Source organism: Bufo bufo, chromosome 2, assembly GCF_905171765.1.
Source record: "Bufo bufo chromosome 2, aBufBuf1.1, whole genome shotgun sequence".
Taxonomy (NCBI): Eukaryota; Metazoa; Chordata; class Amphibia; order Anura; family Bufonidae; genus Bufo; species Bufo bufo.
The window spans coordinates 50,304,242-50,322,116 of record NC_053390.1 but is presented as its reverse complement, the minus strand read 5'-3'; the positions used below and the strand labels follow the sequence as shown (position 1 = coordinate 50,322,116).

The window sequence follows — 17,875 nt, the reverse complement described above, 5'->3', positions numbered from 1 at the left end:
TCTCCCCGTCCTCCCGGTTTAATGGCCGCATTCTTTTCTACTCTGCTATCACTTAGGAGCTTGTATTGAATTTACAATAAAATAAAAAGGAGTGACCTCTGTAAAAACCCTGGAGATCAACAATATCAGTCTCGGTTATGCACATGTTAAATTGTTCCAGTGCAAGAGGCGAAAAAAAGAAGAAAAAAAAAAAAAAAAGCTCCGAACCTGCCTTGTTTTATTGGGATTGATCAGGATGTGACCCGAGCCGTTTGTACGAGACCGCAATATTAATAATCATCAGCAATATCCTGCAGAGTGAGGGCTGAAGGAGTGAGACGCGGCCTGTGATTAATACGTGCCGCCTGTACCAGCTTAAAAATGTATATTACGTCTTAAAGGCGATGTGCTTCTATTTCTAGCGCTGTTGACGTCGAGCTTTAGGTATATTATTATATCCATATTTTTAATTTTATTTATTAGTTGAGCTTCTTTTCTCAGAATGCCTGTTCCTATATATCTATGTGATTTTTCATAGATTGTAATATTCATAAATAGATTTTACCCTTAAATTAAAAAAAAATCCCCCAAAATAACTTTAGGGCCTCCTGCACACGAACATATCAATCTTGGATCCATTTTATACACATTCGGTTCGTGTGCGTACCCCAATTTCGCGGAACCCACTGTAAAAAAAAATGCCTATTTCTGCCCGCTAAATGGACAAGAATAGGAGCGGTTCTATCATTTGCTGAACGGAGGGTGGACCCATAGAAATAAATGGGTCAGAGTGTGATCCGCAAAAAATGCGGATCAGACACAGACCGAAATCCGGTTGTGTGCATGAGGCCTAGAGGGTGTCTGTCACCTGGAGACTCACTGATAAACCAGGCACAATGCCTCGTAGGGCTACCTCAGCTGATTGTAATGATACATTTCACTTGGTGATCCGTTTCCTTTGTTCTGGAAAAAAGGAATTTAAATTCACAGGCCACTCTGTGCACCTTTATTCTGGGAAAAATAAACTATTATTAAGCCATATGCAAAAGAGATGTTAGGTGCACAGAGGGCGGGTCCAAATCACTCTGTGCACCCTTAGGCCCCTTTCACACGGGCGAGTTTTCCGCGCGGGTGCAATGCTTGAATTGAACGCATTGCACCCGCACTGAATCCGGACCCATTCATTTCTATGGGGCTGTGCACACGAGCGGTGATTTTCACGCATCACTTGTGCTTTGCATGAAAATCGCAGCAAGCTCTATTTTGTGTGTTTTTCACGCAACGCAGGCCCCATAGAAGTTAATAGGGCCGCGTGAAAATCGCAAGCATCCGCAAGCAAGTGCGGATGAGGTGCGATTTTCACGCACGGTTGCTAGGAGACGATCGAGATGGGGACCCGATCATTATTATTTTCCCTTATAACATGGTTATAAGGGAAAATAATAGCATTCTTAATACAAAATGCATAGTACAATAGTGCTGGAGGGGTTAAAAAATAAATAAATAATAATTTAACTCACCTTAATCCACTTGTTCGCGCAGCCGGCATCTCTTCTGTCTTGTTCTGTGAGGAAAAAGGACCTTTGATGACGTCACTACGTTCATCACATGGTCTGTCACATGATCCATCACCATGGTAAAAGATCATGTGATGGACCATGTGATGAACGTAGTGATCGTCATCAAAGGTCCTTTTCCTCACAGAACAAGACAGAAGAGATGCCGGCTGCGTGAACAAGTGGATTAAGGTGAGTTAAATAAAATAAAAAATTTAACCCCTCCAGCCCTATTGTACTATGCATTCTGTATTCAGAATGCTATTATTTCCCCTTATAGCCATGTTATAAGGGGAAATAATACAATCTACACAACCTTGAACTCAAACCTGAACTTCTATGAAGACGTTCGGGTCTGGGTAGCACATTCATTTTTTTATCACGCGCGTGCAAAACGCATTGCACCTGCGCGATAAAAACTGAACAACGGAACGCAATCGCAGTCAAAACTGACTGCAATTGCGTACCTACTCGCGCGGGTTTGCCGCAACGCATCCGGACCTTATCCGAACACGCTCGCGTGAAAGAGGCCTTACTCCTTCTGCTTCCTCTGCCAGCAACACCCTCTCCTTGATTGACAAGGCCAGGCGAGAGGACTATGCAGAAATCTGGCCCCGTCAATCAAGAAGAAGAGTCAGAGCTGGCTGAGGAAGCAGGAGGAGTAAGGGTGCACAGAGTGATTTGGACCCGCCCTCTGTGCACCTAACATCTCTTTTGCATATGGCTTAATAATAGTTTATTTTTGCCAGAATGAAGCAACGCATCACTAAGTGAAAGGTATCGAGCTAGCCCTACAAGGCACTGAGCCGGGTATTTTCTGCTGACAGACTCCCTTTTAAAGTAACTCTCTGGTCATGTCCTCAAATATGAAATGCAAGTCCTTACTTGGTGAGGATGTTTACCTGCTATTTGTTTCCCTTAGATCTCGCTCCTCGGCTGCTTCTAGCTCCGCTGCATTAGAACAGAGCTGTGATCTGTGACTACAGGTTAGCTACAGTGTCTATAGGGTGTCTGAGGTAGTCTGAGCTACACCCCTCTCCTGTCATTGGTTCTGCTGCTCTGTCCCTCCCCCGATTTACTACCGTCTATAAACGCAAGCCCATCGGACTCACCAGGAAGTCAGGGCACATTGTGTGCAGAATGATTATAAAATACAGATTTCTAAACCAGCGGAAAGAAAAAGTCGATCATCAGGAAACTGCAGTTGCGAATACTGAGGAGAATGCGCCTTAGGGATCATTAAGACTGCCGTAAGTGTTTTGTGGTCCGCAAATTGCAAATCTGCAAAACACGGATACCGGTCATGGACCGCACATGACCAGCCCTATGATAGAAATGTCTATTCCTGACCCTAGAATAGGACATGCTCTATATTTTTAGCGGGGCCGCGGAAATAAAACATGGAAATTAATGGGTCTGCACCCATTCTGCAAAATTGCGGAACAGATGCGGACCTGTACATACGGCCGTCTAAATGAGACCTTCGTAAGTTGGAGTTCCCTTGGTAGTCAGAGGACTCCCTACAGCGCATCTCCCTTCCGGTAGTCCCAGCAGGTCCCCTCCCAGGACTCTGTCTCTCATGCACTATCCTCTTCAACATGTCCTCTGCTTTTTCCTGGCTTTTGTATGCCAGCAGAGACTGATGCAGGAGGAGCCCTGGCTGTTAATATACGACACCTACCATGAGCTGTCTCTGCCCCGCAGGAGCGGTTTGTCGCCCCCCTTTTGTTAGGAGAGGTGGAGCATCTAGCACTATGTATTCTGCATCGGGTGCCAGGGGCAAGGAGCATGGGTTGATTTCGATTTTGTTTTTGTAAAAAAAAACAATTTTGCTCCATGGGTACAGTAAACTCCCACTTTATTTACCACTTTGGTCACCTTCCTCTGACCCCATCTCAGCTCTGCTATGTTGGTCCTGTACACTGGGGTCCTATTCCATATAGAGCCTGACTAATGATTTGTACAGAAGTAAAAACGTGGTTATCCCCCTGTGCATCTAAGCTCCTTTAGATGCAGCTGCCTGGCATTGGCATCCGGAGCATATTAAGCAGTTTCACATTTGTTTTTTACAAATATATTTGGGGGGATAAAAAAGTGTTTCCGAGGCCGCTATATTACAAATGACCTTATTGATGTTCAAAGGCCCATTGTTTGCATGCGGTTTGCTTTCCTTTGTCTTTTTTGTAATGGAACAGAATTATTTATTTTACATCAAGCAAGGTCAAGTGCAACATTGTTATTATTTTATCTTTTATTTATATGGTGCTGACTTATTCTGCAGCGCCGTTCAGAGGTCATTATTCACGTCTCTCTGGTCAATGCGCAGCGCTCCTGTGTCAGGTCTCCAGGTGTCACCTATTAAGAATGTATGAGCAGCGTCTGCGGGACACCTAATCATGTGATCTTACATTTATTATGAATGTCCGCAGCTCTGAGACACAAGGCGTCCTCTGAGATCCTAACGATCAGGGCGCTGACGCGCTTCCAAAAAATAAAAAAATCTAAATCCATCCAAAAACGTTCTTGTGTAGATCAATATAAAACAATATTATAAAGCCATGCTTAAAGGGCTTCTGTCACCCCACAAAACTCATATATTTTTTTTTTGGATAGTTATATTCCTTATAGCGCGATATAGGAGAATATAATAGTCTTACTTACTTTCATGCGGCCGATTCTTTAGAAAACAAAGTTTTATAATATGTAAATCAGGGCTCTACCAGCAAGTAGGGCGTCTACTTGCTGGTAGCCGCAGCAGAAAACCGCCGTGTTGATTGACAGGGCCAGCCGGGATCTCCTCCTCCGGCCGGCCCTGTCGGCATTTCAAAAATCGCGCGCCTCTGGTCATTCGGCGCAGGCGCTCTGAGATGAGGAGGCTCGTCTCCTCAGAACTCCCTCAGTGCGCCTGCGCCGATGACATCACCGAAAGAGAAGACGTCATCGGCGCAGGCGCACTGAGGGAGTGCTGAGGAGACGAGCCTCCTCATCTCAGAGCGCCTGCGCCGAATGACAGAGGCGCGCGATTTTTGAAATGCCGACAGGGCTGGCCGGAGGAGGAGATCCCGGCTGGCCCTGTCAATCAACACGGCGAGGGGGCGGTTTTCTGCTGCGGCTACCAGCAAGTAGACGCCCTATTTGCTGGTAGAGCCCTCATTTACATATTATAAAACTTCGTTTTCTAAAGAATCGGCCGCATGAAAGTAAGTAAGACTATTATATTCTCCTATATCGCGCTATAAGGAATATAACTATCCAAAAAAAAAAAATGAGTTTTGTGGGGTGACAGAAACCCTTTAAAAACCCCAAAAATAAACAAAAACGCAATTTCACACTAGCGTTTTTGCTGGATCCGGCAGGGTTCAGCAAAAACGCTTCCGTTACTGATAATACAACCTTCTGCATCAGTTATGAACGGATCCAGTTGTATTATCTTTAACATGGCCAAGACGGATCCGTCATGAGGTCCATTGAAAGTCAATGGGGGATGGATCGTTTTCTATTATGTCAGATTGTGTCAGAGAAAACGTATTCGTCCCCATTAACTTGCATTGTGGGTCATGATAGATCTGTCTTGCTCCGCATCCCAGGACGGAAAGCAAACCGCAGCATGCTGCGTTTTGCTCTCCGGTATGAGAACGGAACGCAATGCATTTTGGAGCACTCCGTTCTGTTCAGTTACGTTTTGGCCCCATTGACAATGAATGGGGACAAAACGGAAACTTTTTTTCTGGTATTGAGCCCCTATGACTGATCTCAATACCGGAAAATAATAACGCTAGTGTGAAAGTAGCCTTAGGCCTCATGCACATGACCGTTCCGTTTTTTGCGGCCCATTGTAGAAATGCCTATTCTTGTCCGCAAAACGGAAAAGAATAGGACAATGCGGACAGCACACGGAGTGCTGTCCGCATCTTTTGCGGCCCCATTGAAGTGAATAGGTCCGCATCTGAGCCGCCAAAATGGCTGCTCGGATGCGGACCCAAACAACGGCTGTGTGCATGAGGCATTACAGAGATATTTTTCAGGCAGTCCAAAGAAAAAAAAATGGTTGTCTATGGGCCCATATATGTGACTGTGATTGGCCTGGGAAACATGGTCCGTTTGTCGGCCACATCCCCCGCGCTGAGCACAGCTCCCCTGACCTGAACTCACTGCATCAAAGGGATTTGTGAAACTGAGTTTGTATGTGATTGCGGGGCTATTGCAGTGTACATGCAATACCAACTGACTGTATGATAAATTAGCATAATACCGTAAGTTCGGATCAGGGGGAGTCACAGTCGGCCCAGGAAATACGGATGATACACCGGCCATGTTTCCCAGGCCGATCACAGTCGTGTGAATGAGCCCTATTATCGGTGTGTCATACGCCAGTCATTGCAAATGTCCCTCTCTGTGTAAGACCACCCTCAGGGAGTTCTAGTTATTTTTTTAAAAAAATGGGTTAACAATTGTTGTATTTTTTGTTTTTGTTTTTGAAAGTTATTTTCATACTGAATTTTTTGTGCTCCAATTATATTAATTGGGAACCCTGTATTTGAATATGTTATGTAATATCTTTAGTATTTTATGCTTTTTTGGGGAGGGCGTGATACGTTTTTATAGCTTGTATTTTGTTTGAGTCATTTTATGCTCTATTATTTTTGGTTGACTCTCTTCCAGCTGGAGTGACGGCAGAATCTATACAAGCTGGCAGCGCTAGTCCCGATTCCGCAGGGACAGAGGTGAAAGTTCAGGAGGAAGAGCACGATCTCGTGGATGATGATCTCGCAGCAGGTAATGTAGTTTTTATGTTTGTTAATTCGTGACTCTTCTTTCAAGCAGTTAGGATTCGGATCAAAACATTTCTCTGCCATATGCAATGAACAAAAAGCACACAAGCTATTGTGAATTTTCTGATACAACTTTCCATCATAGAACTATCTATCTATCTATCTCAGTAACTATCTCACATCTTTCTATATGTCGGTCTATCTATCTAGATAAGGTTGTGCAAACTGAGTAGGTAGCAGGTGTCACTAAGATCTGCAGATGATCAAATTTTCAAGCACCTAGCTCCAAACTGTGCATGTGGGAGGGGCATAAAAGCCAGATTGAAAGCAAAGGTTTTAAGCCACATGAAACCTCAAAAATCGCATTGTGTGGGATGATTGCGCAATGCCTCCTATTCATTGACGTGCCAGTTATGTCACACACTGAGAGGGACAGAGTTCATTACGGACAGCGCTTCCCTTTTAAAAGTAAAGCCAGCCATATACGTAACGATTGGACGCATTGTGGACAGTCAGTCGCCCATGGGATCGATTTGTATGAATGACTCCTCGGTCCTTGAGCAAAATACTCATCTGTATTCAGTCAGTCATGCCATACACATGTAATCTTGGCCGACTATAACCGAAATTTTCCAATCTGGCCCTTCACGTTTCAGGAGGCAGAAGGGGACCTAATATGACATTTCCAGTTAATAAATGAGTCTCTCCATTAGTTAGAGTGAGCACAAGGTGTGTGTGTGGCATGTCCGTGCATTATATGGATGCGCCATTGATTTCACCATGTAATGCATGATTCCCCATGTGGTGACGCTGCAGGGAAATTGAATTCTGTGAAGATTACCAGTGATCGTTCGGGGATCTTCAGCACCATAACACCCAGCATTCTAGTTATTTTCTTAGTGGATCCTGCTAAAAAAAAAAAAAAAATAGAAATAAACATCCGAAGTGGACAATTCCGTTGGTGTTTGATGGTTTTTTTGTGCTCTGTTATTTTTGACACTGATAGTTTTCATGTTTTTGTTTTGATTTTTTTTTAAAATATATTTTTGGGATTGCATTGGCGCAGACTTTTCTGTGATGTTGTTGTTTTTCCTACATAGTGACATAGTACATAAGGCCGAAAAAAGACACTTGTCCATCCAGTTCGGCCTGTCATCCTGCAAGTTGATCCAGAGGAAGGCAAAAAAAAACTGTGAGGCAGAAGCCAATTTTCCCCACTTTAGGGGAATAAAAAATTCCTTCCCGACTCCAATCAGGCAATCAGAATAACTCCCTGGATCAACGACCCCTCTCTAGTAGCTATAGCCTGTAATATTATTACACTCCAGAAATACATCCAGGCCCCTCTTGAATTCCTTTATTGTACTCACCATCACCACCTCCTCAGGCAGAGAGTTCCATAGTCTCACTGCTCTTACCGGAAAGAATCCTCTTCTATGTTTGTGTACAAACCTTCTTTCCTCCAGACGCAGAGGATGTCCCCTCGTCACAGTCCTGGGGATAAATAGATGATGGGAGAGATCTCTGTTCTGACCCCTGATATATTTATACATAGTTATTAGATCTCCCCTCAGTTGTCTTTTTTCTAACGTGAATAACCCTAATTTTGATAATCTTTCAGGGTACTGTAGTTGCCCCATTCCAGTTATTACTTTAGTTGCCCTCCTCTGGACCCTCTCCAGCTCTACTATGTCTGCCTTGTTCACTGGAGCCCAGAACTGTACACAGTACTCAATGTGTGGTCTGACTAATGATTTGTAAAGTAGTAGGAATATGTTCTCATCACGGGCATCTATGCCCCTTTTGATGCAACCCATTATCTTGTTGGCCTTGGCAGCAGCTGCCTGACACTGTTTTTTGCAGCTTAGTTTGCTGTTTATTAAAATTCCTAGATCCTTTTCCATGTCAGTGTTATCGAGTGTTTTACCATTTAGTATGTACGGGTGATTCCTGCTTTATTAAATTTTAATTCACCCTGTTGATATAGTTGTCCGTGTTACTTTGCCATAAAGCGGTGTTTCAGGTCAGATGAGCGCCATATAACAAGCTTCTTTTCTTAAAAGGATTATATACCTTACCTCTGGGAAGCTGGAAACTTCTGGTAGTCTAATGAAGTCCCCAGAGAATAGAAAGGCCATCATTATTTCCACTGTGTCTTTTAGATGTATACTTTCTTTCTTTTTTTTTTAACCCCCCCTCCCTCCCCCAAAATATTATAGTATGGCTATACACAATATAGACTTTTATCCTGTTTGCATGCATTTACACAGTAAGAAAAAAATTATACCTTTTTTTTCTAGTTCACATTTGATGAAGTTTCTTCTAGGAATGCTCACATTGTCATCGCTGACGGTTTCCCCCAGGGGGCAGCCTTCATGTAGGTGGTAGTTAAAGGAACGTGGGTTAGGCTACCGCTCCAGGGCGACCAGAAGTCATTCACAATTTGTGCTAAAATCTCGCCACTGCTGTGGCTCGTGGGTGACTTCATTGCTCTCGATAAAAAAAATATATATATCTAATTTGATAGTTTTTTGCAAGGTGACTTGATTTTTTTTTCTCATAGGGAAACAATAAAGTTTTTGCAAATTACTTAAATTTTTCCATTTTTTCCAAGTTGCGAGAGACTCTTTCCGTCCTAGCCCAAAGAAAAAAGTCATATAAATTATTTTTTCTGAAAGAATTTGTTGGTGCAATAGAAGCAAAGCCGATCCTGACATTTAGAAAGCCTGCCATTTTGTTGCAGAAATAGCTGCCGTAACGAGGATGCGTCTTGCGTGAAAGCTTCGCAACCATCAGAAAGTCTTATTTTCGATGATTATTCTGCCCTTTGTCCATTGTCAGACTGGTACAGGAGACCCCTTGTTATGATCGGGGCGGTTAATGAATCGGTGATCAATCACATCAATGTTTACATCCTGGCTTACGAGTTTTGAGTTCATATATGTGAAAACTGATGTTTTTTTCTTTTTTAGTATTGTACGGCACTGACTGCAACTTTAATAAAAATGAAAACCTTTATTTTATTTTTTATTTTTTGTAGCTCTCTGCTCTGCGGGTATTTATTGGGGTCCCGATCAGGGGGCACACTTTTATGGACGTATTCAAGAGCTGTCCCATTTCAGATGGTGATATTGCCTAATTGTTGTAGAGTAGTGTGACCTTTGCTTTGTTTTCTCAGTAATCGTTTGCACGCCTTTTGTTTCCATTCCCTCCCATTTTAAGTATTTCTGCTTGCTATTAGTGAATGGAAATGGTTTACTTCCGTTCATAGGCTGGACATCCATATTGACATAACTTTCATTATGCATCAAATAGACTTTGTGCATACGAGTGTCCGATCCATTTCAAGGAGTCCCCGAGAGTCAGCGACCAACATTTATTGTGTAGGGAGGTGGCCAATAAGTCCTCCTCTCCTTCTGTATTACATGGTCCACGCTGTGTAACGCGTGGCCGCGATGGGTCCTCTAGAACTAGCGGCTGTCTGGTCCGATTGATTCAGGAAGGAAGGGGGGAAGGGTTATGGGCCGACTGAAAAGGCGTTGTGTAGACGAGAAGGATTCCAGCTTCTGAAAACCTTAGCGATCACCAGCCACGCATTTTCCCTGCAGTGGCCTCTACAGGGGAAATGTGGAATTACATGGCAGCCATTCAAATGAATGGCAATCTGTGTGACACATGGAGAAGTCAGATCTGCCAGAGTGAGATCTGAAATTCAGCGTCTCCCTGCTTTGGCTGAGGGAGGGAGATCGATCCCCAGTCGGTCAACCCCTCCATAATGTCCATATGCCCTAATGGGGCTTGTCCTCTCGGAACTACCTTTTTCAAGACTTGTATACTCAGCAGTGCAGATTATACATATTTTTTTTCTATGCAGTTTTCTCTGCGATTCCGCACCAAAATCTGCAGGTGCTGCGGATTTTGCTATGGATTTTCCCCAGATCTGACCCTTTGCAACGCACAGAAATCTACACTGAAAATCCACACAAACAATTGACATTCTGCGGATTCTTTTGAAAATCTCAGATGTTTAGCTGGTACTGTATTGTTACGGATTTTCTGCACGAAAATGCACGTGAAAGATCCACGCGTAATACTAACCGTTTAACTATAACCTTAACCTCTTGAAGGAATTATCCCATCATTAATGTAAAAAATGAAAATTTGTATTTTTTAATGGCACCATTCTATTTATCAATCCTTGTACGGGGAAAATTTTCAATTCCGCCAAGGTTTCTCGGGGTTTGATCTTGCGGAGTTCACTGTGCGCTAAAAATGACATGCCGTCCTTATTCTGCGGTTCAATACGATTACGGGGATACCAAATTTGCATTGTTTTGTTTTGTTGTGAAAAAAAAAATTTTTTCTTTGCATCGCCATTTTTTTAACAGCCATTGCTTTTTTAATTTTCCGTCCAGGGCTTGTTTTTTGTGGGACGCACTGTTGTTTTTATTGGTACATATGACTTTTTATCACTATTATTCATTTTTTTGGAGGGGAAGACAAGGTGACCAAAAAATGGCGAATCACGGTTTTATACATATTTTTTTTTTCTGTTACAGCATACATCTTTTTATATTTTAATAGCCAAGACATTTTCGGACGCAGCGTTACCTGTTATGTTCTATTCTTTCCGTCAGCCGCTATGACGTAGACTATGGCTGAAGGGTTTAAATACTATTCCTATTATCATGCGCGTTGTTTGTAATATACTAATATACTGCGAGACATCATTGAGGCGAGGTAAGAAAGAAAAAATACGCATCCAGTCGTCTTGAGATCCTCCTCCCCAAACCTAGACCCAAATCAATCGGAACTAATGACATTTTTGTCTTAAATGAATAGTTTTAACAAAAAGAAAGCAGATGGGAGGCGGGCGGAAGAAAAAAAAAATATTCCAGCTAGACTGAGACAATTTCAGGCTCACCCGGGCCGACTTCAGAATATGATGCAGCTCTTTTTCTGTATCTCGTCTTCTGGAAAGCTAATATCTATTGATCTCCCCTGCAAAGTAATGCCTACGTGCGGTGGACAACAAGAGCCTCTGTCCGCCGATGGAGGGTTTGCCGAACACTTACATTTATCCACTTGCAATTTCTTCTTCTTCTTTTTTTTTTTTTTTTTTTTTTTAAGAACGATCACTTCCACATTAATCCTTTTAAGAATTAATGCATTTCAGTTTATAGACAGTCAAGAAAAAAATGCTTAAAAAAATAAAAATAAAATCCTAGGAAAGCTGAAGCCGTTTACAGGAAAATAGCCTAATGGCTGGTCCCGTATTACATGTGTTGGGAGCAGGGAAGAAACGTCTGCCTTGCATTTTAAATATTTATGGTCTTTGAATTATCTGTTTTCTGTCATGATTGACTTTAGCGTAGCGTCTAATATTTCTAAGTTTGTATTTTTGTATATTTTTTTCCCCCCCGTTTGTTTCTCTCCTCGCGGTAAATTCCCGGTTAGTTGCCCTATTAATAGGAACTTTTGCTTTGCGGTTTCATAACAATCAGAAGAAGAAAAAAAAATCAAAAATTCTTTATATTAAAAGCTGAATATTGGGCAGAAGCAATATTTTGTTGATGCTATGCTGCCAGGATGTGGAACCATATAGTGGCACGTGGAGGGTCTATGGCTCCCTTAGCACATATGTTTTTTTTGTTTTGTTTTTTTGGTTCACATTTTTGTTCTTGTACAAATCTGTCAGCAGATTTGTACCTATGACACTGGCTGACCTGTTACATGTGCGCTTGGCAGCTGAAGACATCTGTGTTGGTCCCATGTTCATATGTGCCCGCATTGCTGAGAAAAATGAAGTTGTAATATATGCAAATGAGCTTCTAGGGGCAACGGGGGCGTTGCCATTACACCTAGAGGCTCAGCTCTCTCTGCAACTGCCACGCCCTCTGCACTGTGATTGAAAGAGCCAGGCAAAGGCTGCCGTTTTTAGAGAGGTCCACGCGGTGAACAGGCCAAATTGTCAGCCGCAGGAACTACAGCGCAACCCCCCCCCCCCCATTGAAAACGATGAGTACCACGCAGATTTGGCTCCGAATACCCATTGAAACACGTACCAAAAAACGGCTTGTTAACCTACCCTGAATGGGGATTGCAAAAAATGGCTGCTTACGCAGCAGAGAGTAAACCATGCAGAAGTATTAAATGGAGCATTTGGTTGAAAACGTTTCTGCAACAAGATTTGCTGCATATTAATTCACTCTGATTATAATACTGACTCTGCTGACGCCGACTCAGTCTACACAGACAATTCGACAAGTGAGCTGCAGAAAACAGGAAATGTATTGTGTGTTCTTCAGAGGCCAGTGTGAAATTTGCAGCGCTGGGGTTTATATAAATTAAAACAAATCAAATCATCTTAAAGGGGTTATCCCATGATTAATGTAGAAAATGAAAATAATATATAATCTAGTACATGACGACCTCTTTCTAACCAAGCTAGATTTACTCCAAGCTGTCTGCTCAGGGGGCACGTCCTTTCTCAGAGGGAATGTCCTTGCTGCTGCAGCTTGTAGCAGTTGAAGGATGCAACTGAGCGCGTGCCTCCGTCTCTCTGAGCAGGACAGAGAAATTAGACAAAGAGCAAACAGCAGGTGGCGCTGTACAGGTAGGTTTCAGTGAATAACTCAGTGGCTATACTACATTGTTAATTACATGCAATTAGAAAAGTATTCAGATCCAGGGGCTGAAAACCTGAAACATTTGAAAACTGTAGAATATTTTTCATGGGACAACCACTTTAATATCAGGTCATTTCATTCCTACAAGTCCTGTCCTGAAGATATGTCCAGTGACAGACTTTACCACCAGGCAAACCAAGCAAATATTTGGGGCCCCTGAGATCAAGGGGCCCATTGCTGACCATTGCTCAGGCCGCACTGCTAAGTGGGGCTTATCAGGCAGATGGGGTGGCCCCTTAGTAAATCTGATGGGGCAGAGCTAAGTGAAGCAGTGGGTGGAGCTTAGCTGCTCATTGGGGGGCCCCCCAGAAATAAGTTTGGCATGGGGCCCCAGAAATGCAAAGTCATCCATATTGCAGTCATAAAGAATCCCTTTGAGCGCAGGGACTAATGTGCATGGCGGCATTCTTTGCAGAATATGTTGTCGCTATAAATGCTGCAGGAAATAAATGAGAAATGGCCGACCGTTGTAGTGGAGCATTGAGCCGGTGCAATGCAGATGCTGGAATCCTTGTCTGTTGTTCACGTGGGCTTGAAGTATAATCCACCGGAGAGGGAAATTGACTCTAATACTGTACAGGCAGGATTTTCAGTTTGATCCCCTGCATTATACCGCCACCCATGTGAACAAAGGAATCGTGAGGCCGCAGGATCAATATCCAGCTGACTGCAGAGGTTTTTTTTTTTTTTTTTAGAGATGTTTGTGTGAACAAATTATTCCAAAGTGCTCATCTAAACGACCATTTAATCACCGGGTTTGATGGTTCTCATGTACAGCAGGTTCTGATGAGGCGGCTTTCATTGTGACCTATTCTATTATTCCCATGGGAATCAATCAGATTGGACTCGATTTGTTAAAACGGGGGGGGGTCTGCTTTATACAGACTGGTCTCGCCTAACGTCGGGGCGTCACATTCTCTTCCAAACTGCATTTTTAACTTGCGATGCATTTATACCGTGCTTGTTTAGTTCGAGGGGGTGTTGAGCAAGAAGGAGTGGCGGTAAACCAGGTAGCAGAACTTGGCATCTCTTCAAGTTTTTGAGCTGTGACTCCCAACCCTTGCTAAAGGGACCGTTGTACCAAACACCTTCATGGGCCTCGGAAATATACATTTAGAGAAGACTCTCAGCAATGCAAATAGTTTTGGCCACCCTACAGAACGCTGCGGCCCCTATCACTGTCAGACTGAAGTCCTTTGGGTCAACCAGAGATGATTCTGAGGGCCCCCTCTGTGTGTGTGTGTGTGTGTGTGTGTGCTTTAAGGGCCCCTTTTTATTAGGGTTGCAATATTGTCTGAGCTTGGGCCCACCAGAAGACCCTCTAGTACTCTGGTGGGCCAGTCCGACCCTGGACCCTATATTTTTGGAATTGGTCATCCTGTGCCTGGATCCACACTTGAGAAGATGATTTTTGTGGTTTCCCACCATTTTTAGAAATTGATTGGTAGGGAGAAGACACCCCCGCATTGGCCTGATTTATTTATTTTTTTCTCCCCTCTCTAACCAGTCCGTTCCCCATGCCTAGAACCAAGTAATGCCCATAGAGTAAAGCACAATTTTTCAGGCCGTGTCTAAAATCGGAGGCGCAGAGTGTGACCCATAGCGGACTGCGGATAAGGCGTGCGAGCGTCCAAACTTACCATATATGTTATATTACTCCATAGAATACAAAAAAGACATGGATCTCACATACACATGCCATGCATCGATCAATTGCTTCTCAGCGTTCAAGCACTTTGTATAATTTTTTATCAAAATTCTTAGACCCACTCACATCAAAATGGCCTCTTTCTAATGGGTCCCTAATCTAATTTGGCGCAGCACCACGTGGCTACCACTGCCGCCGCAAGACAGAACCTGCAGGTGGCAAGACCCAGCAGTCCAAGAGCAACCCTGCTTTCAGGCTAAGCTCCCTTTGTATTGGGCTGCCTTGGTTTTGAGCCCCACCAACCTGAAGGGCACTGCACCACGTGAACAGATCTCAAAAGCTCACCTTTCCATGTGGTCTCAGAGGTTGAACTGAGACCAAGTAGGTATAAGGTTATTTTTTTTTTTTTTTACTGCTGCATGGTTGCTGTTGTTGCGGCAGTGGTCGCCATGTGGTACTGCGCCAAACTAGAGTAGGGATTATTAGCCTCTGAGACCACATGGAATGGTGAGCTTTTGAGATCTGTTCACATGAGGCAGTTGTGCTTGTGGGGTGGTGGGACCAGTGCTAAGGGGGCATAGCCTGACAGCAGAAGTATTGTTGGGCTCCAGGGTCTCGCCTCCTGCAGGTGCTGTGTTGCGGTGGCAGTGGTCGCCATGTGATGCCGTGCCAAATTAAAGTAGGGATCCACTGGAAAGAGGCCACTTTGATGTGGCGGGTGGGCATATACTATGCGCCTCATGGACTCATTTATAAATTGTGTTGTGGTTCAATCCATGGCCTGTGGATCTATGATCTATGTCCTTTTTTCTGCAGACTGGCGATGTTTTCCTCCATGTCACATTTCCATTTTTTTTTTCCAAAACTCTATTTCTGATGGATCCACCTTGGTAGCGTTAACATATGTGCACCCCCGCAGCTCGAGCTGCCAGGAATCCCGCTTGTTGTTTTTAGTTTTCTTCAATTTTTCCTCTGCGCAGATAGAGGAATTATCCTTTAATTGCAGCAGTGCTGGCAGTAAGTGGTGTTTGGTAATTTCAAGCGTCATTACAGAGGTAACGATTCACAGGATTATTTGTTAGCAAATGGCCCTTGACTGACAACATCCACCAAACAGATTAAATAAAGAGCCGCTCCGTCCCTAAAAGACACCTAGACGGGACCCATGCACTCCTACCTTGTGCTAAACCTACCTCCTTACAACCACTTCTGGATCCCTGCCCTTAACCCCTTTAAAGCCACGCCATTTTGGGTCTTAATCACCAAAACTAAGTTTGAGATTTTTCTCTAATACCGGTCAACAGCTATGACCATTTATATTTTTATTGTTAGATGGAGTGATTTTTTTTATTTTTTCCCTGCAATCTGTGGCAGTGTTTTTCTTTAGTTTTTTCTGCCATTGTCCAAAACTTGATATAAAACATGCCAAAAAAAAAAGCTTTTGGGGGAGAGCTTTTACCTATTTATTGTCATTAAAGGTGTTTTCTCATAGAGACAACCCTTGGCCCTATGTCCTATTAGTGTTGGGGCGCATTCACACAAACGTGGTTTGCTTCCGCATGTGGGCCCATTCACTTCAATGGGGCCCCAAAAGATGCGGGCAACACTCTGTGTTGCTCCTTTCCATGGCCGCCCAAAGATTATTGATCATGTCCAATTCTTGTCCGTTTTGCGGACAAGAATAGGCATTTCCTATATTGGGCCGCCCGTTCCGCAAATTGCGGAAAGCACACGGGCGGCATCCATGTTTTACAGATCTGCAATTTGCATGTTCGTGTGCATGAGCCCTTAAGCTGTCGGCCACCACTGTCCCAGGCAGGCGCAGGTGTCGCTCCACTCTCCCTGTGTGTGTTGGGACTAGTGTTCAATAAACTTCCTTCCAGCTCTGCGAGAGTTAATCCTTCCCATCGGCCCACTGTACGAGTAGATGATTGATACGTATTAAGCAGCGAAAGAGTCATTTCTTGGTGTAGTGAACATTTTAACAATGACTCTTTAGATGCGCCGATTATCTTCACAAAATCGCAATTTCCATTGTTTGTAAAGCATTGCATTTACTCAAAGCGATAACTTGAGGGGCGTGCTTAAACACGTGCATGGTGTAATCGGCTGTAATTGTGCGAGCAGTGAACGATTCCTGTTCACGTGTACACGATAATCGCCTCGTGTAAAGGTTCCATAAGGTGCTGATCAGCCTCCCTATTTAGCTGGGTTTTGGGTCCACCCCCTTGCCTGAGCATTGAGGTTTTTTAGTCTATAGTTACCAGCGAAGGTGTGATCTCTGGTTTGACTGCCCGTGTAACGTACCTTGCCTGTCTACCGATTCCACTGTTTGCCGCCTGCCGTGACCTTGGAACAGCTACCTGGACTATGCACATACGCAGCCTGCCCCGACCTTGGAATTACTATCTGGATTGCACAGGTATGACTTTTGCCTTGGGGCTTCACACCACCGTCTCTGATCCGTGTGTCAGCTGTCACAACTACACCAGGACTAAGTCAGGTGGTAGCGTCCTGGTTGGCTTCCTGCAGCGAAGTCTAGATCCCTAGAGCCCCTCTACTGCACATTTGAGTCTTACTTGTATCACAAGGACAGCCGTTTCTCTAAATTGCCATTATGTACTACCACATTTCTCCAGCAGTGGAAAATACCTGGTTGATGAGACCTTCAGCTGTTTTCCAGAACTGGGAAGGGGAACTGGGGTGATCAGCTGATGGCCTTGGGTGTTGCATTTCAGCCCCTTTAGTGATAAACTTATTTAATTTTATAGAATTTTTTTATGATGTTTCTCATGAAAAGTCAAAATAGACCATTGCAGGATTGATTTTTGTTTTTCACCACTACATAGTCACCCATTATCTGTTGAGAATCCGCCTGTTTTATAAGTAATTTGTGTTGAGTTTCATCCACTCCCAATATGGCAGCCTCCATGAAGTTTGTATGCACGATTTTTGGTTTGTCATGTAAGTGAATTACAACTTTTCCCACAAAGGACATATTTCCCACTTTCTTGGCACCAAAAAAAAAGCCCTTTAAAAAAAAAAAAAAAATTGCGCTTGGCCGATCGGGTGTCATCAAGTAACAGAAAACCTGGTATGACGAACACCTTCTGATGGCCCATTGTGTTCTTTGGCTTATCACCAATTAGTAAATATTTCAAGTGAATTGGCCATAAGGGTCTCCGAGCTTAGAGCAAGTTACTAAATCAGCCACGTAATCTCTTTACAACC

At 43.5% G+C, this 17,875-nt stretch overlaps 1 protein-coding gene across 2 annotated transcripts in view; it reads left to right on the top strand.

Moving 5' to 3' along the window:
• WDR7 (WD repeat domain 7) overlaps positions 1–17,875 on the top strand; it is a 363,534-nt gene that overhangs the window by 145,937 nt on the left and 199,722 nt on the right. For both annotated transcript variants that reach the window (XM_040421053.1, XM_040421054.1), the window contains one exon: positions 6,198–6,311. In XM_040421053.1, the coding sequence (XP_040276987.1) occupies positions 6,198–6,311 (114 nt within the window). The remainder of the gene's footprint in view (positions 1–6,197; positions 6,312–17,875) is intronic.